Source organism: Tubulanus polymorphus, chromosome 7, assembly GCF_964204645.1.
Source record: "Tubulanus polymorphus chromosome 7, tnTubPoly1.2, whole genome shotgun sequence".
Lineage (NCBI taxonomy): Eukaryota > Metazoa > Nemertea > Palaeonemertea > Tubulaniformes > Tubulanidae > Tubulanus > Tubulanus polymorphus.
Window position 1 is genome coordinate 18,132,507 of NC_134031.1, and position 22,182 is coordinate 18,154,688.

At 39.0% G+C, this 22,182-nt stretch overlaps 4 protein-coding genes across 4 annotated transcripts; 1 reads left to right on the plus strand and 3 right to left on the minus strand.

The window, feature by feature from the left end:
* Positions 1-8,813: 8,813 nt before the first annotated feature.
* LOC141909241 (putative serine carboxypeptidase CPVL) lies at positions 8,814-9,810 on the minus strand. Its single transcript, XM_074799631.1, has 3 exons — positions 9,626-9,810; positions 9,120-9,191; positions 8,814-8,972 (listed from the first exon to the last, which is right to left on the minus strand). Exons 1-3 carry the CDS (start codon positions 9,800-9,802, stop codon positions 8,814-8,816), a joined length of 408 nt encoding a protein of 135 aa, XP_074655732.1. The 5' UTR covers positions 9,803-9,810.
* A 2,067-nt stretch (positions 9,811-11,877) lies between these two features.
* LOC141908520 (mitochondrial coenzyme A diphosphatase NUDT8-like) lies at positions 11,878-13,379 on the minus strand. The gene is made up of 4 exons (XM_074798615.1): positions 13,306-13,379; positions 12,619-12,757; positions 12,453-12,536; positions 11,878-12,359 (listed from the first exon to the last, which is right to left on the minus strand). Exons 2-4 carry the CDS (start codon positions 12,739-12,741, stop codon positions 12,120-12,122), a joined length of 447 nt encoding a protein of 148 aa, XP_074654716.1. The 5' UTR covers positions 12,742-12,757; positions 13,306-13,379; the 3' UTR covers positions 11,878-12,119.
* A 689-nt stretch (positions 13,380-14,068) lies between these two features.
* Positions 14,069-15,986, minus strand: LOC141909242 (uncharacterized). Its single transcript, XM_074799632.1, has 4 exons — positions 15,092-15,986; positions 14,781-15,007; positions 14,435-14,594; positions 14,069-14,292 (listed from the first exon to the last, which is right to left on the minus strand). The coding sequence occupies exons 1-4, from the start codon at positions 15,984-15,986 to the stop codon at positions 14,069-14,071; spliced, it is 1,506 nt and encodes a 501-aa protein (XP_074655733.1).
* Positions 15,987-16,681: 695 nt separating this feature from the next.
* On the plus strand, positions 16,682-17,623 carry LOC141908519 (uncharacterized). Its single transcript, XM_074798614.1, has one exon. The coding sequence runs from the start codon at positions 16,710-16,712 to the stop codon at positions 17,598-17,600; it is 891 nt and encodes a 296-aa protein (XP_074654715.1). The 5' UTR covers positions 16,682-16,709; the 3' UTR covers positions 17,601-17,623.
* The last annotated feature ends 4,559 nt before the right edge of the window (positions 17,624-22,182 follow it).

Sequence of the window (22,182 nt, forward strand, 5' to 3'; positions counted from 1 at the left end):
TCGCAGGTAATCTTCGAGGTTTACATTCCTTGAATAAGTAAGACAGTCCTTCAATGAGTTAGCAGTCCACGATTAAGTTAGACGGTCCGCGGATGAGTTGAACAGTCCTACAATGAGTTAGACAGTCCTGTAATGAGTTAGGCAATCTTGCAATGAGTTAGACATTCCACGATTAAGTTAGACAGTCCTCGATTAAGTTAGACAGTCCTCGATTAAGTTAGGCAGTCCTCGGATGAGTTGAACAATCCTGCAATGAATGGGACAGTGCTGGAATTCAATGACTGGTCGATCCGAGTCAGAGAGATTCGCGTGTTTGCGAGTTTAACAGTGATGAGTGATCTGGTGTCGCGTTCAGCCCGCGCTGTCGCTACAAGCCGCTTCATTCACCATCACTTCCAACACCACCACCAGCACCAGTATACTGATTTTCAGACCGCACGAACAGACAAGCATCCCTCACTACTCCCAATAACTCACTCACTCGTTCACCACAAAGTCTCGATTTAGCGCGAAACGCTATCACCCTCAAATCCTATCATTGATTAATACAGTCAAACTCGATTAAGTCGTCACATTACTGAAGTTTTCTCCATTTTCGAGTCTCAACTTATATTAACAATTCAATTTACTTAGTGTAAGTCATCAACATAATAATCACTTCGACGACTTATAAGCGAGTTTGACATATACAGAGCCTCCCGTTGATTGATATCTTCAAAAAATCATCCTCACTTCCACAAAATGAATTTACTATCTTCCCGTGCCATTAAATGAATCTTACAACAAGGACGACTCCAACGAGTCTGCGTCGACATCTCATCACATCGCTGCTGAAAATAATATAATCTATAACACAGATTAACTCTGTCAGTATGTGGCCTTGAACCTTGAGTCTTTGAGTTGCACGGTTCTCAGTATGAGAGGCAAATACATCGGTTCATTTCGATTCCAGATACAAATCTGTGAGGAAAAGAGAAAGATAGAAGAATTAGAGTTGAATTATTTAATTTGAACCTTTTCACAGCTGTGAAATTCACACAATTGTGGAACATGCAACGAGTGGAAAGACTAAATATCTTCCCCAGTTTGATGAAATAGAAACGAAAATCCTATCAATTGTTATTATTAGGGCTGAATAATGATACTTAGAAAATGAACACAAAGTATCTTTTAACGAAATGTGGGCAGTTCATTACATTTGAATGGAATTTCACACTCATTGTTGCTTAAGTAACATTTCGTTCGTTTATCGATTTATAAAAGGCGTTTGATGTAGAGGCGAGTTGTGTCGATAACGCATTTGATACAGTGAAATATTGAGCCGCAATTTGTGACTAAGTGGCGCAAGCAATAGCAGCAGATAATGGACTCCAACAGTAACCGGATATACCTCTTTGTACCGGTTTCCCCTTTTGGACATTTCAAGTTATTTGCACTACAGGATCCAGTTCCACAGTTCTGAGTTAAGAGAGACGGATCCGGTTCCACAGTCGGGACTTATGTCCAAGATTGGTCCAAAACCTTAAGACTGGCCTTAAATTGGTATATTGGTTATAGAACTAAGATGGTTTTAGACCAGTCTCAAATCTAAACCATGACTTTGCAACTGGCCCCGGAAAACAGTTCCACACTTGTGAGTGAGTGTTCAAATCGCTTTATTTTCGATGAGTGAAATCAAAGTCAAATATCAATTCACAATTGTGAAACTGAACCCATAATTTCAACAAAATTTTCCCAGAAACCACTTTCGTACCCCTCTTTGCTTTTAAATGCTTACTGACTAATTTATTGAATTATAGATTCATGAAGTACCTTCGAATTCAAGTGCGTAATGACGAATTCCGTAAATTTGTTGGTACCTGTTGATAGTCTCTGGAAGTGCAGTGATATAAAATAATAAACTCACCGAGTCTATTGTATGACGCATTTCATAAATCTATAACAACTGTTTTTAATTGTCCTCGATTTTTCTAATGTGAAAATAAACATATGTTACCTACATACCTATCTACACAACGCCGCCGCATGAGTGTATGGGAGAGGGGCGCGGGGAGGGAGAGAGGGGCGAGGGGGTTTTCGTAATATGTACAATAAAATACATATGCGACAATTGAAATGCATAAACATGTCGGTCCAGGTGTATATATTAATCTCCTATGTATAATAAGTATGATGATGTAATGGGCGGCACTGTTAACCCTGGAATTAAATCCACCTCAATCAGAGCATGGAAAATTACTGTTGAATTTATTGTTGAAATTATTACCATTTGGTCTCGGAAATTTCATTCCAGGGAGAAGGAAATCTTCGCAACCAATCAGTTCATTTTATTCGGCCAACTGCTGCTGCTACTACTGCGGCTACAATTTTTATATTTCTAGTTTAATGCTGCTGATGTATTGCAGCTGGCCCTACTGGTGCTGCGGGTACTGTTGCTGCCTGCTGGCTGAGAAGGCTGTTCGTGACAACTTCTTCACTTAGTGAAAGTAAGATAGATGTAAATGGCACAGAGTTACGCAGTGGTCACTGCGCCGGTTAGTCGGTCGTCTGCGGCGAAAAAGATTTATTGAATAAACGAGAGATTGATGCTTATCTGACCTATCAATTTGTTGAGTTTGAAAAAACCATTGCTATTGACACAAAACGTTTCACAAACCTTTGGCATTCTTTTTTCTTCTGGTTCGAATTTAGGCTATGTATTTGTTCAGATGGGAATATTGTGTGAGAGGTGCCTCTAAATGTGCAGTTCGTTAATTACCCTTCTAATTGAAAATGGCCGCTAGCAGTAGCAGCAGCAGCAGCAGCAGCAGCGGCGGCAGCGTGGAACTTATCAATACAAAAAATTCTACGCGGCTGTATTAGTTAGTTAATGGTATCACGTGATCGTATCCTGTCGTCGGTTTCAATAGTCTAATTACTGGACCATTGATCAAAACGCGCGAACATCACAACCATCTTTACAAAATACCATAAACCACCAACACGTTACACGCGTATCTGGGTGAACTACAAGTGTGATACGTTGGGTGTGATACATTTCAAGAGCCTGTGTCGATCTGATGAAGTAGCTGCCGCGCCTTTACTGTCGATACAGAGGTGGTTTGTACGTGACGTCACAGGGGTCTGTTCACAAAAACGTTTGATTCTTAAATCGATTTAAATTCTTCTTTAATTCAGTTTGATTTGAAACGAAGCACTGTTCGTGCGGTTATTGACGCTCATGATACAGACCCGTGTGAGACTATGAATAGTGCCGGATGATTAAAAACGCTACGATATTTATTTTGCGCAATAAATATCATAGTTTTCAACCATTTTTATGTTTAAAAGCTCATAAAACGTCGACGGATCTAAATTAACACATTATTTATTCTACAAATACGTTTTGTCACATATTACATATAACATTTCATAGGCTGGATTTCAGACTACTCTGCTTCTGGCACGCGAGTAATACCCACGAGGAATGTTTGCTTCATGCGATTCTAATCCGAGTAGAATTGACTCGCAGTGAAGAGTTTATCAACCATGAAATAATTTGTACCCGGTCGAAACTTCAAACCCCTCTGGAATTCATGCGATGAATAATGAAATTCAAATTCTATTGATTATCTAACCGCTTAAACTGACATAACATATTATTAATCACCATTCTCTAAAAAGCTCGTCACGTGACAGGACGAATTGAAATTGTATTGATTATTTAACCGTTTTAACAGGCAGCACTATAATCACCATTCTCTAAAAATCTCGTTGTAGGCGAGACATTGTATAATTTCGTTCGGGAGTTATTCTAGGCTGAAAGCTGTCTGTTCTGTTTGTGTTAATGACTTAAAACAAGGCACAAGCTGCAAGCCTACCCCCAACAGCACTTAACTGATTATACAATATCTCGATGCTGTCTCTAACAGAGACTCATAAAAACATCTAATTTCCCGACACGAATTCCAGCATAAATTGAATCGGAAATTCTCGAATTATTGCCATTTGAAAAATAAAGAACGTGTCTCCTCCGATAAGTGGAGTTGGTCTATTTGCTTTTAACTAAATATTGAATGTCCTCGTGTTTAGTTTTGGAACCACAGAGAGGAGTCTAATCACGCATGATGTAATTCACACGTTTTGTGTTCGAGGGCATTTCATTCAAATTTCATTTGATAATTCAGAAGAGTGGCGAGAGAGTGGAGAGCGGTGAGAGGAACGGGAGAAGACATGAGAGCGAGAGAGAGGGTAGTAAAATGAGGGAGAGAAGATGAGGGGAGAGTTAAACCGGAGGGGGTGGGGAGAGAAGAAGAGGGGAGGGAGGGAGAGAAACAGCTCTCCGCCCTGGTTGTTCTAGTCGGTTATACAATTTCATTATTTTCTCCATGTTAACAGTTTCACTACGTTAACGCAGCGGTTTCACAGCATGGCTCTATTTCTAATAATAAAATTCGCCTCAAGAAAAACAACTTAATAAAATTCAGCTACAAGTTAATCACTTATTTCATTCATGTCTTGAAGAAATACGATTTCCTTTCACGTCAAATTCAAAACTCTAAGCACTCTATGAAACCGTGCCTCCCTCAACCAGGACCCTGCATCTGACAGACAATCTACCACACCCATACCCTACGCCACAACCACATATTTGAGGAGTTACAGGTTTCAGACTGATTTGGTTGTTGAAAATGTTTTCAAAGATCTAAAGAACTTATTTTTGGTTTATCGTCTTAGAATTACAGCGGATAAATTGAGTGGCGTTTACGGCATTCTGTAGCAGCCTCAGGCGATTCACGGAGACCTGGAAATAACTGACAGATCGACGACAGTGAGAGAATATTTCCTGGCGCTCTGAAAATTGACGACGCAGAACTATCGATAAATGTGCTACATGTTTAAAGCGGCGGCTGGTTGTGTGTGTCCACCTCTGATAAAGTTCATACTCGTGACTCTGAAACACAATTCATAACACTAGGGGGCGGTTACCACTTGGGGCAGCTAACAGCAGTATGCCCCATCAGTGTGTTTAGAATGAACATTCGTCAATTTATTATATTCTTTTTTTTGGCCGCGCGCAGTTTTATGAGTTTTATTTGCTCAGAGACCAGTGAGGGGGTATCCACAGGCTAACTGGTGTCAGAATTTTGATTATTTGCTAGTTTTGCGTGTGGATTTTTCATTCAACTTCTTGGGCCTAGTTCTTTTCTCTTTGGAATCATTTCTGATCTCTGGACTCAGAATCTGACCCATGGCATCTGGATCTGCACTCAGTTCGGGTCCATGGGCTCTGGATCTGGGCTTAGTAGGCCTCTGGTATATGGGCCCAGTTGTTGTGCCTCTGGTCCATGCATTTTCTTGTCTGTAGACTCAGTTCTGGAGTCTATATTAAGCTGCGTGCCGTTGTGTATGATGCAGGTTTATTTACTGGTTTACGACCTGCAAAAGGCGAGTGCGATAAAATGCAAATCGCAGAAATTACTGGTGAAATTGGTGGTTGATTGATGACGGCGTGGCCGTGTGATTACACGGGGGCTACACCCCGAGCAGTCCTCTCCCCAAATACCACAAATTATCACCAACAGATATACCGGGCCCAGTTTTAAAGACTGGTATTACCTTTAAAACTGGAGCTAACTCAATTCATTTTCGAGTTAGCCCCAGGGTTAAAGTTAATACCAGTCTTTAAAAAACCAGCCCATGTACTGAAGAAACGTTTACTACACTGTTTTCCAGTGACTTGTGACATCATAAAGATCATGTTTGAATTAATACTAGGAAATATATTGTAAGTCAGTTCTGGCCTAGGAATCGCAGTGTACCTGTGCTGCTGTCGATACGGTTGCGATATTGAGGAACTAACGATGGCCGAATTGATTCTAGGAAAAAGATCGTAAGTCATTCCTCACCTAGGAATCAGAGTAACGTTTCGTATAAGTAGTTTTCAACTTGGACGGAACGTGGATTTCTAAATTGAGAACTACTTAGACGAAACTCACTGCGATTCCTAGGCAAGGAATGACTTACGATCTTTCTCCTAGAATTAATTCGACCATCGTTTGAGCTTGTTCATTTATTTTTCATTCCAAGAAACGCGGTCAGTAGAAAGATTTAGCATTATGACAAATTCTGACGGAAAAACGAATCGATATATAAAATTCAACGCGAGAAAATTATCTTCATTGTCAAATTCAATTACTTTTGATGAATTCTATTCTCCAGATACGCCGAATGGCTTTTATTACAGCATATTTCAAAGATTTGCTAATCATTTAACTGGAGTTTGACAGAATCTTTCGTATCATTGCCGTATAGCCTATCGGATTGTCCCTTGCAGCCTGCAAAAGATTTCATTTTTTGAATTAGATTTTTTACAACAAATTATATAAATGTGAGGCAGGATTTAATCAATGAGAAGGCCACGGCGTTTCAATTTGACGGTCATCAGTGCTTCTCGGAGGGTCTGTTTTCATGACGTAACATGAGGAACTATATACAATTGAGCTGGTCAATACCCTTCTAGGAAGCACGGCCATCTCAAAAATCTATAATTCGTTACGCCATAGGGGGAATCTATGAATACAGTCGAGTTGTAGATAATCTAACAGGGTTTACTGTTGATGACGTCATTGGTTGGATCGAAGCAGATTCACTCACATAATGTCCAGCCCTCAGAATCCAGTAACGCTCTAAGTTGGAATGTTTTTTATAATACCCCACCGGTTCTCCAGTTGTTCCCGTTCTGTATAAGAAATTTCTTCTTTTAGTTCGGAAAGTCGTGATTTGGTTCCAAGTTAAATCTTTTATCCACATATCCGTAGCTGAAATTAGACCCATGAAAATAATCTTGGATCCAGTTCAGCAGATCTATAAGACTTAAGAGCTGAATAATTAAAAATGAACTAATTGTAACTGCAGTTTACTCTCTGTAAAACCGGAAGACTTTCTCTCACCCATGTTACAAACTGCCATATCGTACTGTCCTCCGTAAATGGCTACTTTGACACCACGAGTTAACAGAGCACTGACTGTAACAAGACAAAAATGGATATTTATTCATAGATCATCGCATGGCAAACAGACCTTTAGTCAGTCAGATCTGCAAGAACCAGGACTGAGTTGAACAGTTATCAATGGTCTTGATTCTGATGTCAACAAGGACATTTTTCTATGATTGAAAAGGGATATTTGTAGGGGTCGTCGCATTTGGAGGCTTATTAGCAATTGAGGCGTCGCATCTGAAAATTCATGGGTGGATTTAATGTATCTTGCATCATTTCCGAGTAGGAAAACGTATCCTAAACCGACTAATCATGCACGAGCGCTTGTAAAATTCCAGCGGCAAAAAGTTTAAAAGGGTTCATTGGAGAAAAAATGCAACTCAAAATATTTGAGGCTCTTATACAAGACCAGGTTAAGTTGTTAGAGATTGGCTATACGCTGTCTTGATTCAAAGCGTGTGTGTCTGAATAAATAAATCATTGATATAACGTTGATGACCGCAGTTTTTTGGGGACCGTCAACAACTTTTCAATATCGGCGTTTGCCGTTAAAACGTTTTTGTATCTACATTACTTTTCGAGGTTTCCGGTCCAAAAGTATTCCAAATATCGTTTTTCCATATTTTCACATTGGCTGCGGAATTGAAATCTGAATGACAAAAGAAAAGATTAAAACCAACATGAGCTCATACTGGTCTTAAGTTGTTAGATTGGATATAGAACCAAAACGAGCGCCCGAGTTGCTGTTCGAGTCAGCTCAATTATATATTAATTATGCTGTATAGATGTTCCTAGTTCCGGTGTTAATCTATACTGACCAGTCCACCTTATATTTCCAGGTATACCAGACATCGCATTTCTAAATGTTTCATTGTCATTCATCTGATTTTTCATCGTCCGCAATGCGGCTTATGAAAAAAAAAAATTTTAGATAGTAATAAGATAACGTGCCTCGGATCCTTCCACGCGGTAAAATCGCTAAGAGTGAAGGTGAATTTTACTCAAATCTATTCGCAGAAACTAGAACCTAAAATAGGTCTTGCAGCCAAATGCTTAGAAAGTACCAAAATATTTGATTAAACAACGAAATATTTTAATATTCTTATGTCGAAAAACTACGATAGATTGAAAAATATAAAATTCTCCGTTTTTTGTCACAATATTCACCTGGGTAATATGTGACTTTAAAATTAGTTACGTACATGCATAGAATGGCATTATCGTAGTTTTGAAAGTGAAAAATACAGGTTAAAAGTAATTAGAAAATATCTATGGACATATGTAATCCTGAATATTGTTGTAAAAAGTAATACCTAGTTTTTATCTAAGTTTTATACTGCAGTTTGATAGAAAACTGAATTGGGGGGGGGGGGGATTTTTACCTAGGGGGATTACGTACACTCGCTTTTGTCATATTGCCGGTCAGTACAATCAGTTAATTATATCAAAATGATCAAAATGTCCTGTTTATCTCATTTTATTATCATCCCCCAGATACTTACTATTTATTGCTGACCACGTGTTCACATTATACATGTCCACGTCTGTATTTGCAGATTGCAACCAACTACTCATTGCGGTAAAGTGATCGTACAACGCTTTAGAGCTGGCAGCACCGTGGTCGTTACTTCCATAAAGCTGCGAGAACTGCCTGTATAATCCGTCATAATGTAACTTCTGTTTCAGACTGTACAAACTCTGAAATATTGAGCAGGAAAATCAGCCCCTCTAGGATACGACAACGATAATGAATGATATACCAATGATATATCAATGAGAAACAGACAGATACAGCCCCCTGGTGGATGAAATAAGCGCAACATCGATGTTACTTCACACATCGACACTGCCCCTAACGGATAAAATCAACGAAACGCAGAAATTACTTACAAAATGATACCCGAAATTAACATGAGTTGATAAAGTTTTTGGTATATCTATCCCACTCGCCGCTAAAACTATCTTCTTCAAATTGTAATCAAAATTCATGCTCTGAAATTTAAAAGTATCACAGTAGTTAATTGTGAAGTGCCCTCTGCAGATGAGAGAGGGAGTGCCCTTTACAGGTGAGGGACGGAGCACCCTCTACAGGGTGAAGGAGGGAGTAGGCCCCTACGATCGCGAAAATTGTTTTCTTACGTGAAGTTTTTCTTCCAATAATACGGCCACGGCTCCACCTAACGATTCTCCAAATATATACGTGTCCATATTCTGAAAATATAGAGCGAGAGAGAATGGAATATGGAAAGAGGGTGGAGAAAGGTGAGGGGAAAGACGAGAGAGGAGGAGAGAGGAGAGTGGGAGGCTGAGGGGAAGAGAGAGGAGAGGAGGGAAGAGAGACGGAAGATTTAGGAAAGAACTGGGGAGAGGAGAGGGGATAGGGAGTGAGAGGCGGAGAGGGAGGGGTGAGAGGGTGGAAAATGAAAAACGAGAGGAATAATTTGATTTTTCAAAGGAAAAGAGGGGTTTGAGGGAGGAAAGAGCGGAGATAGAAGGGAGGAATGGGAGAGAAGTTTCTGTTTGCTAATTATGTATTTTCAAAAGACTCAAGCATATTTACATACTGTAAAATAATTCTTATGTTAATAAAGCTATTTTAAAAAAATAAAAGAGAAGTTTGCGCTGATGGAGGGATTTTGTCTTACCTTCCATGCTGGGTATTTAACGTTGTAAAGTTGAACTATTAAAGCTTTCAAGTCGTCAACCATTCCATCGAAGGTCGTCACTAATTTGTTGTTGTTATCCACGTAACTAAACCCTGTCCCGACTGGGCTATCTACTATTAAAAGATTAGCGTGTTGCGCCTGAAAAATTGTACCCATACTAGGCGTATAAGATTCGCGTATTATCGGAGAGTCGTGCGTTTGACTATAGGAATATTTACCCAGTAATTAGCTCTATGATTCAATGTTTCGGTAAATTTGCCATATTCGATGAAATATCCAATTTCCCCAGATTCTGCCGGTCCGCCCTGTATGAAATATCATTCATGAAACCATCTCATTCACTGATGTAATATATATCATATTCATATATATGGCACAGGGCCGGCGGAGGAAATTTAGGATTGGCGCTAACAGCGAACAGCGAACGAGGGTCAGGGGCCTACCTAGGTACCTCAGGAGAACGTTTGAAGTTAGATGCTACGAGAAACATTTTCCCGGCATTTGTACCATACATTTCCGCTGGTGTTGAGCGTATTGTTCTATTTCAGTGGTAAATTTGAAAAAAATGAGAATTTGGGTGGAATAGATTTGGGGAAATTATTGGTCCAACCAAGGTCGGCAGGTCGTATACCTGCTCCGCCGGCGGGCTCTTGTTTTTTTCTAATTTTTTAAATTTCTACCTGGAGCCAAATGATAATTGGTTTCGTTTTGTAATCGTCAACGTCAGCTTTGAAAAACCACCAGAACATGTGAGCCCCGGGGCGAACTTCATGGTATCCATGCCACGTTGCATGCCATTCCTCATTGTGGCCACCAGCTTCAACTGCGCAAAACAACCATAATTTAACTAGGTGAACGCTACGTATTCTAAACATTATACACCGTACCGTCTATTACAGTCAAATCAAACCTACACAATTGTGGAACTGGCTCCAAAGTAAAATTAAACCACAAAACTGTGAAAATAGGTCCAGAGTCAAATTTCATCCAAAAATCCAAATTTAAGAAGTATGATATTTTTTGTTCACTTACCATTTGAAATTGTCAGTAAAATGAAGAGGGCCGAAACTTTATAAACATTAATCATTGTTTCTCTGCTTCTGCCTCTCACTAATTCTAATTGAACAATGAGCTCCTAGAGGGGATGCAGCTGCTGAACAGATGCGTAGATATTTTTGTCTAAATCGTCTAAACCACCTGCAATTCGTCTGTCAACTTTCTCCGATTGTTGAATCAATACCTGTTAAAAAGAAAATCTATCGAGTAGAAAATATTCATATTATATCATTATCTGATACACGCGTTATATATATGTATGACTACTTCGAAATTAACTCCGAATTCAACCCCAGCGAGTATTAGAGTTCCGCAGTTTATGTTAAAACAACTGGATCCAGTTCCGCAGTTTTGTGGGTTTAATTTGACTCCAGATCCAGTTCCACAGCTGCGTAGGTTTTATTTGATTCTGGGCCCAGTTCAACAGTTGTGTAGGTTTGATTTAGAATTGATTGAGAGCGGGTATTGTTCTGGTCACCACACGGACCCGATAAACGTCATCGATCACTCAGGCTCAGTGGTACAGTAGTTCAGTGGCGGAGCTTCCTGGATGAGATTAAAGATCGTCCGCACAAGGGTCGAGTTTCGTAGATGTGTCAGGAGGTGCGAAATGATCCTAGCTGAAAACATTTGGAAATCTGTCGGTTGTTACTATGTTTTGCGAAACCGGTTTCAGGCTGAGGATATATCCCTTAGGAAACTTTAATACCCACGATAAAACCGGGCCCAGGTTGGGGACTTATCATTAAGAGTAACATTGATTCTCTTCAATCTACAAAGCAGGGTCCATGTTGAGGATTTTACATGCTGAGGGTAACTTTGATAACCAGTCTATAAAACCTGGTCCCAGTTTTACATATTGGCAAGAAATAAACTTATGAAATAAATTATGATGATAAAAAGTCCTTTCTTTCAGAATCAGTTGTTTTTATCAGCGAGTCCTTTTAAATCAGAGGCAGTCATTTCTATTAAACAGTCGTTTCCACCCGAGAGTCCTTTCTATCGGAGCCCTTTCTTTCAGAGACAGTCGTTTCTATCAGACAGTCGTTTCTAAAAGGATGTGATTACGTTGAAACTGAAATTCCGTAATACCAAGGCAGAGGTTTAATAACAATAAATCAACAAACGAGACTTAATTCGAATATTTTTTGCAACATTTCATTCTATTTCTCTCAAACATTTTTCAACAATCATTTTTTCTAAATCGTATAAATAAAACAAAATGTACCCGTTTCTTTTTTTCAATAAAAACGATGACAATCCTCCTCAGAAAACAATAAAATCATTGTCAAAACCATTTTACTTAAACTAGACACTTCCTTGACTCGGTAGATGTACTTGACCTCAAACTCGTATTTAGTATTTGAATCAAATCGGTAAAATTTCAATAAAACAATAGTCTGCCGTATATCATAGATCACTCATTGACCTTTACGAAAGGCCCACGGTATAGATTAGGAGCCAATAGTTTTAAAGTATAGTGAACAAAGATGGCGGTTATTCCCCAGATTTTAGGAGATCGATCGCGATCGAGGCCGGTGAAAACAGGCATCGCGTAATCGACGGCTGAACGAGTGAAACCACGAGTGAATTTAGTATAACCATAGTTTCTCGGATCACATAGAGATCGAATCGTTCTCGTAAACACAAACTCTACCTGCGAAAAATATTAGAAAATATTCATCAAATTACTGTAACAAACACCGCAGAATGCTAAATAAACGCTGGATAAACGCTTATTCATACTTACTTCACTTTTACAGACGTCAAGTTTGTTAACATCAATTTCACCGAGATTCGCGATCACACCAAAAACCATCGGTCGATGAGGAGCCTGAATCGAAATAATTCACAATTCTCTAGAATCACTCGAGAAAAACATGTTTACACCAGAAAGATATCGATTTCATAATTACCCCTCTTGGCGGAATGCCAGGATTCATCTGACCCCAGACGTCAATATTTGATTTGTCGATTCCTAATTCTTCCTCTGCCTCGCGGACGGCTGTGTTTATTAGAGTGATGTCTGTCGGATCCATTTTACCACCAGGAAAACTGTTAGATATATGAAAATAGGCTATAAATAAACAGAGGCAGGGGAGGATCCAAGGGGAGGGTGCAGGGGCCTCAGAACCCCCAAATGACAAGTTACCAGGGAAAAATGAAAAGTATTACCGGAAAACTGAGACCTTAAAAGTTTTAATTCATAAGCTTTTCCATGTATGAGTTTATTTTTTCTGATTATCTTTCTTTGGCGGTGCCATTTGAATTGTGTGATATACGCTATTTAAGGGGTGCATCTGGGGTGAAAATATGGTAAGACTGCAGGTCTATGTGGCGCTAGTGGATGTGGGTTATCGTGGTTATGGTACCAGTACCATGTAGGCCTATTGATATTAAAACACCTAACTGAAGATGCCCAAAAAGGAAATAAAAATGATTGGATTTTTTAAGGGCCTGTTGACAATTTAAGGGTCTCTGAGGTTTATCTAGTCAGTTACCTGTCTGTGGTTTAGTTTCATGATCGGCTATTTTCACAAAACACAAGCCCATCCTATTTCAAAAAGCTTACCACCAACAGTAAACTATAAGGTTAATCATACCTGACTTCACCTCGATGTTGGACTAGTTTTGAAGATCTCAGCGTAAACAGTAAAGATGGTTCGTGATTAACGGTACACAGTGATATCAACACAGCAGCATTACCAGTACTGGTGCACCTTTACTATCCCTTACACAGCAATTGAGAATATATAAATATGTAACGTATTCTCACTCTCTTACTCAAATGTGGAACTACTTTTTCTGACATTTTATGACATTGACAATGGGGACAGTGACATCGGGTGACATGGGGGACAGTGACATAGAGTGACATCGGGGACAGTGACATAGGGTGACATCGGGGACAGTGACATAGAGTGACATCGGGGACAGTGACATAGAGTGACATCGGGGACAGTGACATAGAGTGACATCGGGTGGGACAGTGACATAGAGTGACATCGGGGACAGTGACATAGAGTGACATCGGGGACAGTGACCTCTCTAGGATACATCTCCGGGGATATTTTTCCAGCTCCGCATCCCTCCCCCCAAAATGGTTGAGTTGCATCCAAGAAAACCATGCAGAAATGTCTAGAAAACAGCCAGCCATATGAGTTTTTAAAAGTGAAAATGTGATAATTATTAATCACTATTAGGACTCAATTATTTATTCCAATCGAATATATTTACATTGAAAAATTTTTCAAAAGTGACAATGTGATAACTATTAATCGCTATTCAAGTAAGTTTCTTATGGTATGAATAAGGTATAATATTATTCACAATGGGGTATAGTATAAATGGGGCCGATAGATGTAATTACAATAGTTCATGCTGGTAATGTTTTGGTAAATGCGTAATAAATTCAGGTAAACAATCCTTTGAGAAATTTTCACTGTAATGCTGAATGTCGATTCCAGAATTGAAAATATCGTCATATTCAGGAAGTTGCACGGTGTCCGGATGCGGTTTCATGAAGAATACTGATCTTCCAAGAATGTAAATTCGGCCGAATCCTCGTTCGGTCAACTGCAGTAATTCGCCTGAAATAAAGTTTCAGTAGTTAGAAACTGATAGTAAAAGAGGATTATGAGGCTCATCGATTATGGCAGCGTCAATGACGGCCCAAAATAACAGCAAAATGAAGCTATAAAACGTTTGACTAGTACTAACAATAATAATTACCTTTAACTTGTTCTGCTAGACAGCTTTTCACAACTCTGTGAATGTTGCGTACAGATGTGACGGGTCCTTGTGACGAAAGCAAAGCCTTCGATATCTTTTGCGGAAATGATGACACGCGAGGCGCGTGTATTGAATCTACAGCATTGTGATGTTCCACTGCCTGTAAATCAAAATGGAAAAAATAATTTAGTTTAACCGGTAGTTATTATTGTCGTAAATGTTTAATAATTTGTGTGGGCAATGAACTTTTTATTAAGACCCATTGAGCAGTAAATTGGTTCTCAGTGATTAGCGCCAATGCATTTTTCGTACGTGATGAAATTAATTTGATTTGGGGAATGCATACCTCGAGAAATATAGCTTTCTGGTGCTGCATTGTTCTGAAAAGTGTTTTCGCAGCTTGCATTTGTTGCATTGGAATAATTTCTGAAATGGTGAATCTATTGTCGGATCTCCTTATGGTGTGCATCATCGCCTCAACGAATATATGCAGTAACGCAGCAAGCCGAAATATGTGCGTCGCATCCTTTGACGATGCCACGTATATATCGCCGTTCTGTTCTTGGTTTTCTTCTGAAATATGAAAATAAACGTAAAAATGAATGCATAGCCTTACGATTAAAGACCATTGGTAAAACCATGGTTTCAGCAACTTACCAATATTTTCGTGGTATCTGCGTTGAAGGTAATCGATGTATTCTTTCCTGATTTCATTAAACAAATTCTCACTTTCATCAGATAATGTGTATGTCACCTTATTGTTCAGGTGTACTTCATACACAGACTGCAGAATGCTTTTGAACCCGTTTTTCAAGGGGGAGTTCATCACTTCGCGATGCGCTCTAACGTTTTCTTCAGGTTGATGCAATTCGGGTTTGCATACACAGAATGTAAATCTGTCTATAAAACCGTCCCCACGACACAATTGCACTAGTTCCATTAAAAGTGGTTCGGCCTGAACCATGACGTTCATCGACATTGATGTTTTATTGAATCCTCTTTGTCCGTTGGATAAAGTTGAAGTATCTCCCCGACCTCCCCACATTTTGCAAAGCAACGCACGTTCAGTTTCGCCATTTTTCTGTTTTATGTTAATAGCTTTGAGGAGTCTACCTCCTTCGTCCGACGTGATAAGTCCATAACCAGTATTTAAAGCCTGGTGTTTCTGTACCCCGGCTACAGAATAAGTCTCCAAAATGAAGTTATTTCCTGCATTTGCATCGGTATAGTAATCCGAAAACGGTTCGATAATCCGCTCGAAACAATTCGATTTGCCACATCCAGGATCACCAACTATCATCATGTAGCTATTCAAAGGACTGATGAACCCGGCATCTTTTGTACTGACACGAGTGTTTGGTCCAGCAATCGACGCAATACACGTTAACAACGTCGGAATTGCAATATCACAGTTGCAATTGTATGCTCTGTCGTATAATTTCAGCAGATCTAGCACATCCGGAGGTAATATTAAATCCCATTGGAATTTGATCTTATATGCACTCTGATATAGTTTGAAGATACTACTTTTAGAAAAACGTTTACTAGCCATGGCGTGGAAAGTAAGGTAACTGTGAACTATTGAACAAATTATGACCATTTTATATGGTCAGTTAGTTATTCAATAATTCATTAACCAATGAAAATGGTTAGGCCTATTTAAGTGCGTCAATGAAACTTGACTATCAACGTATCGGTAAACAATTGCAGAAACAATGACAAATTAGGGTTTTAGTGCTAGTACTTAATTCGATTTGCTTGGGTCAAGATTCTAAACAGGCAACTTTGACAGGAAATAGTCACACCGAAATTAAAGTGGTAATTAGTAATTGAGGTAGGATTTTAAAACTAGTGGTTTTGATAATTACAGGCCCTGTACTAACGGCTGCAGCCCACTAACAAATGTGTTAATGCATGGTATATTGAATACAAGCAATAAAGAAATCGAAATCAATGCATTGTTCAACGAAGCTGAACAAGTACTAGTGGTAATCATATTTCCACATTTGTTTGCGGTTAACCTGTTTACCGTTCATTGTTCCATAATACTTTGTTATCAAAGTTTGGCCAATAGAAATGAGCCGAAATGAAAGGTTATGAACGGTCGAATTAAAAATTGGCTAATATGGAGTTTGGCACTAGGCTCATTTTTGGAACTACAAACATGATTTCGCCAGAAAGTAAAAAATTGAAAAATGATGATAGTTGGACTTGTAGTTATGAGAGAGACGATAAGAAAAAAGTCATCACCTATAAAGAATTAATTGGAACAATCATGAATACAAGACGTGGAACTATTGACTGGTTAATGGATCGTAATCTGATTGCAGCTTCACGTCAGTGTCCGGTTTGTAATGATGAAATGAAATTGTCATTGGACGTCAGCAAAAAATCTGCGAGTGAAGGATGGCGGTGGAGTTGCCGAAAACGTGTTGATAGTGTGTTGCACCAACGGTTTAAGTCGGTTCGAGCCGACAGTTGGTTTTCTAAATCTAACTTAACGATCGCAGAGATATTAGAAATAACGTATTGGTTATCGCGCGGAGTACAGCAGACCGTTATACAGACTGAAATGGGCTTATCCAGCAAAACAATTGTCGACTGGGCTAGTTTTTTCCGTGAAGTTTGCGAACTGGTTGTTTTTGACAATTGTAAAGCCATAGGCGGACCAGGAAAAGTAGTGGAAATCGATGAAAGCAAGTTCGGAAAACGGAAATTCAACCGAGGACGATGCGTCGATGGGCAATGGGTTTTCGGCGGCATTGAGAGAGGAAATAATAAGAATGTGTTTATGGTCAGTGTCGATAAACGTGATAGTGATACACTGATACCGATAATCGAAAAGTGGATACTACCGGGAACAACAATCATGAGCGATTGCTGGAAAGCGTATTCCAGCCTAAATCAACGCGGTTTTGAGCATTTGACCGTTAATCATAGTGTCACGTTTGTAGATCCGGATACAAACGCGTGTACAAATCTCATAGAGAATCAATGGCTACATGCTAAGAAGAATTTCCCGAAGTATGGCACAGTGAAGGGCCATTTCGATTCGTATCTTGGACATTATTTGTGGCGATGTCGTGTTGGGGATGAAGATCCCTTTTTGCATTTTTTGAAAGACGTTTCTAAAATTTACAAATCAAATCAAATAAATGTACCATAATAAAGGTTGGTAGGTCTATGTGAATGTGTTCTTAATTTGTGATTAATATTTCTATTTAATTGACGGTGATTGACTGTTAACCAAGTATTTAGATTATTTGAATTTTGGATAGTTGTAAATAGATAATTTCTTTAGTTGTTAATAAAATGTTAATATCTGTTTCTGTTTAATCAAACGAATAATTGTAAATGCAAACATGGACTTTTTATAGAACTGGTGATTTGTAAATAAAATTTGGGCTTTTAATAGAAATATTGCAACACGTATTTCTTTTCATTTTTTGGAGTTCATAACAATGAATTAAATCTAATTCCATTAAACATCGCCATATCAGTGGTGTAGTGTCATTCATTGTCACTGTCACCAATGTCACCTCTTGATTCTATGTGTGTTTCACCCTCTTTGTCACAGTCACTGATGCCCCCATAATTGTTCTGGCGTATTGATATACGGCGAATTACATGACTTCTCACTTATACATAAAAATAGTAGACTTGCACAGCTGTGTAAGGTATAGTAAAGCCAAGCCCCAGTACTCTCACAACCCCTCGATGCAACCCGAGGCGTAGCTAAAACAGGGACGCTTATCCTTTCTGTAACTCTCTCTCGGTTCTCATCGGATAAAATGTTATCGAAGGAAATCGTCGATTGTTCGATATCTTTAACAATAGTTCTGCACCTGCATCGGCTGGTGCTGATGTGTCTCACTGCGGGCAATAATTTAATTAATGAATCTAAATACTGCTGGGTACGCCATCTTTTGTTGAATGTTAAGTTTAATCGAGGTTTTCGTATATGAAACATTTCGGTCTACTCTTATATTCACTACAGTTTTCACAAACGAAGAAAAACGAACTAAAGAACGAAGATTGAATTTCTGCTGTTTTGTGCGGCCCGTTTTTTGTGTCGAACTCAATTTGACAATTCTTTTGGATAATCTTCGATTTCGCGTCAATGTCAGTCAGGTTTCAATCACACTCTTGCTTCTTCGGATGATGATTCCCCACTTTTTTATCCGTAAACCTATCTCTTGAATCTAAAACGTTATGAAACACCTGATACAATCCTTAAAACACATAAAAAGAGCCCAAATAACATGCCCCGAAAATGTGTGTAAACAAACTCCACGTAAAGACAACGCCGCCTATCGCAATGCTGCTCGGTGATGAAGATACTTTTTATGTTGCTGGGATTCGAACCCGACTGGCAATTAGGTTCTCGCTCAGGCTCGAGAAGAGCAATTCTACTGAGATTTCATATTTCCTCATTTCGAGGAAGCGTGAATTTAGCGAAAATAATTGTCTCATTCATTCACAATGAGCTACCGAAAAAACCCATTACAAATGACAACTACAGACATCTTTTGAAATCATGGACAGTTTTTCAACAACATCTCACAATCATCTGAAACAATACCGAAATTCTGGAAAAACCGATCTTTGGCAATCCACAAATTAAACTCAACAAGAAAACTGATTTCTCAGAATACATACAACATGGCATAACCAATCTGCAACATCTTTTTGATAACCGTGGTAATTACAAACTACTTCACGAAACTCCGCTTACAAATAGATTAAAACATACACGTTTACACAACGCGATACCGCAAAATTGGAAGCTAATTCTATCGGACAAAAACTTAGACCCTGGTGATCTACCCCAAAATCTATGTCCAATTTGATAATATAGATTGTACTATAGGGAAAATTGCATCATCTCAAATTTATAGAATTCTACTATTCAAAAATCTCCATCAAATTTCAACGCAAGTTTCATTTTATATGATTAAAAAATCTCAACATTTCAGAATATGATTAAAATCGCATCGTTATTTCTATCAAAACCGGATTTATCAGGAGAGGAAGGGAATCTTAGCGGACAATTCGAGAAACCTCCACAACACCTTCGTCGCATGATCTATATCTAAACCGGTTTTATCAAATTTTGCTAGCTCAGAAAATGTGGGGGGTTCTAACTAAGTTTCTGAACGTGTTTCAATTTTGAATGTCACCGCGAAGTTCAGAAAGTAGGTCAATGAAATTCATCCCCAAAAACAAAGTTTCATGCTGGCTAGTTGAAGACACTAATATAAGATAATTCCATTTCTCTGCTGCCATTAAATGGTAAGTGGTATTGTTAATTTTACACAAGGTATAAAAACATAACAAAGTTGTTTACAATGTTACAAATACATGTACTATTTACAATACTGTTCAGGAGGGATCTAAACCATCTTTGATTTAATTAGCAAATTAGAAATTTGGAGTTTTTCAGTGAGTCGAAGTTTGTCTCAACTAGCAATCGTCTGCGAAGTTCAGTTACTACGTAGGGTACAATCAATAAGAAAATGTCATTCCCAGTGAGGAAAACGACTAGCGTCACAGGCGGATCCTCAATTGCCAAAAGTAGAATCTTCTATTGTCGCAGAAGCTGATACCCTACTGCATACTAGCAAACACCTTATGTAAGCTCATCTACCGCAACCGGACTCCTCGATTGCCAAACTACTGAACACTTCTGGTCCTACTGAACACTAGCGCCACAGGCAGATCCTCACTTGCCACAAGTGGAATTGTAGATCGCTGATATATTGCTTGATATCTGATTGTGAAATGTTTTTCTTCATCTGTCAACCCATTTTCATTATCAACAGTTCGACTGAGCTCCACACAGGCCATTATTAGCAGGTTCCCGTCACTCGCGCCCTGAACTCCACTCAAGGTTTGTCCACTTCCTCTGCCCGGATCAGGATTCGAACCCATGTTCCCCGATTGACGACCGGCGACTTCATGGTTAAATTGTTTCATCTAATATCTATATTAATTTTGTTCATCGTAACTTAAATATAATATTTTCATTACTGTTCATAATATTTGAATTTATGCCGGATGTTTTAGAAAATGAACTATTTTACTATTTACTCTTGGAGACCGACGAGTGTTGACATCTCAAATATAAAATTGTATTTAAACTCGATAGAAATCGATAGTTTTTCATTTGGTAGCAGGAGCTGTATAATTTGCAACTGTCCACCACTGGGAAAAAGTCAAGGTATGTGATTATAATGAAATAATCCAATATTCGTAATGCCCGGCGCACACCTTTGCGATTGATTGATCGTACGATCGCTTCATCGCATGGTTTTATAGCATCATCGTAAAGGTATGCGGTGGCATCCGGAGCCAATTTCATCGCGTCATCGCTTCATCGCAACAAATCAAACATGTTTGATATTTTCATCGTATCATCGCATGCGATGATACGATGACACGATGATCGCAAATGTGTGCGCCCGGCATCGCGCGTTTGAGATCATTTTCAGGTGAAATTGAAATATTGGCTCCACGAGTAGCACATTATTTTTCAATACTAGCTGGATCGTGTATTTTACCGGTCTATGGGGCAGGGGGCGCCGGGGGAACGTTTCGGTCATAATATGGTGAAAGCGTCGTGTAGGTTTCGCGAATCGTCCACTGCTTCCTAACCTGTAGGGCAGGGAGCTCCCAGAATACGGAATTTGATGAACTAGAAATAGAAACGATGGTGGTGAATCAGATTCGAATATGTTTAGAATTTTTAATCAATGCAGAATAATGCAGAATTCCCCTCCGATATTTAACTTCGGTAAAAGTGCAGATCTGCACCTTTCGTGATTGACGCAATCTACTGAATGACAGAATCCAGGCTAAAACCTTTCTAGTGAAGATTTAAAATTAACCAATGGCAATGTACTGAATTGCTGATGACATTTTGAATCTGAAACAATGATATTTAATGTAATTGATTGAACCGTTTACACGGAGAGGTGCGGATCTGCACTTTTACCTTAACTTCAATTCCCTTCAATATAACTGCTGTCTTTAGGGCCTACTGACGTTAGGGGGTAGGCGCGAGGGATTTATTCATAAACATTAAAATATTCTAGGTACGGTAGCGGAGAATGTTGATTAATCTGATGACTTGTGTTTGTCTCATCGCTGCCCTGTGCGCGTTCTGTATTGTGTCAGTCACTGGTAAGTTAACGTTAGATAGCCTACATAAAATGTTAGGGAAGAGAGTGCGCAGTTACTGTGATTGTGGGAGATTTCAAATTCAAAATTCAATTCTGTTTGCAAAGCCAATCGTCTCGTGCTAGCCGCAAAAATCATTTACATGTACATGTTGACAACTTCCGAGAAAGCCTCCCTCTGAGGGACTGGTCAAGGGTGGATCCGGGATTTTCAAGGGGGCTCTTCTGGTCATCCCCCTCAGAAAATCTTGAAAAATAAATATATGTATTATTCTCATGCATTCTGAGCGTTTTTAGGCACTGGTTTGTCATCTCATGTATGTTTCTAAAATAAAGCGTTGAAAAACATTGACAATTGATTTGATTGATTTTGCATAAATAATTCGTGCGAGGTTATGAGAGAACATGTAATTTTCGTGTTGAATAAGTCGAACGTTTTCGGGTTAACGGCCCCTTCCCAAGACAATTCACAAATGATGCAAAACTACAGTCGTGATTTTTATCAAAAATGAAACTGTTTGTTCTTCTATGGATTTTTAATTATTTGAACTCTCTGCCGAGGATAATTCT

Excerpts from the sequence above, each read along its gene's own strand:
- LOC141909241 (XM_074799631.1), bottom strand. The coding sequence starts at position 9,802 with ATGGGTACAATTTTTCAGGCGCAACACGCTAATCTTTTAATAGTAGAT. Across the intron at positions 9,192-9,625 it reads TTAAATACCCAGCATGGAAG|AATATGGACACGTATATATT; the intron begins GTAAGACAAAAT and ends CTATATTTTCAG. Across the intron at positions 8,973-9,119 it reads TATTGGAAGAAAAACTTCAC|AGCATGAATTTTGATTACAA; the intron begins GTAAGAAAACAA and ends TTTAAATTTCAG.
- LOC141908520 (XM_074798615.1), bottom strand. The coding sequence starts at position 12,741 with ATGGATCCGACAGACATCACTCTAATAAACACAGCCGTCCGCGAGGCA. Across the intron at positions 12,537-12,618 it reads CTGGCATTCCGCCAAGAGGG|GCTCCTCATCGACCGATGGT; the intron begins GTAATTATGAAA and ends ATTTCGATTCAG. Across the intron at positions 12,360-12,452 it reads TTGACGTCTGTAAAAGTGAA|GTAGAGTTTGTGTTTACGAG; the intron begins GTAAGTATGAAT and ends TATTTTTCGCAG.
- LOC141909242 (XM_074799632.1), bottom strand. The coding sequence starts at position 15,986 with ATGGCTAGTAAACGTTTTTCTAAAAGTAGTATCTTCAAACTATATCAG. Across the intron at positions 14,595-14,780 it reads AGAAAGCTATATTTCTCGAG|GCAGTGGAACATCACAATGC; the intron begins GTATGCATTCCC and ends TTTGATTTACAG. Across the intron at positions 14,293-14,434 it reads TCTAGCAGAACAAGTTAAAG|GCGAATTACTGCAGTTGACC; the intron begins GTAATTATTATT and ends ACTTTATTTCAG.
- LOC141908519 (XM_074798614.1), top strand. The coding sequence starts at position 16,710 with ATGAATACAAGACGTGGAACTATTGACTGGTTAATGGATCGTAATCTG.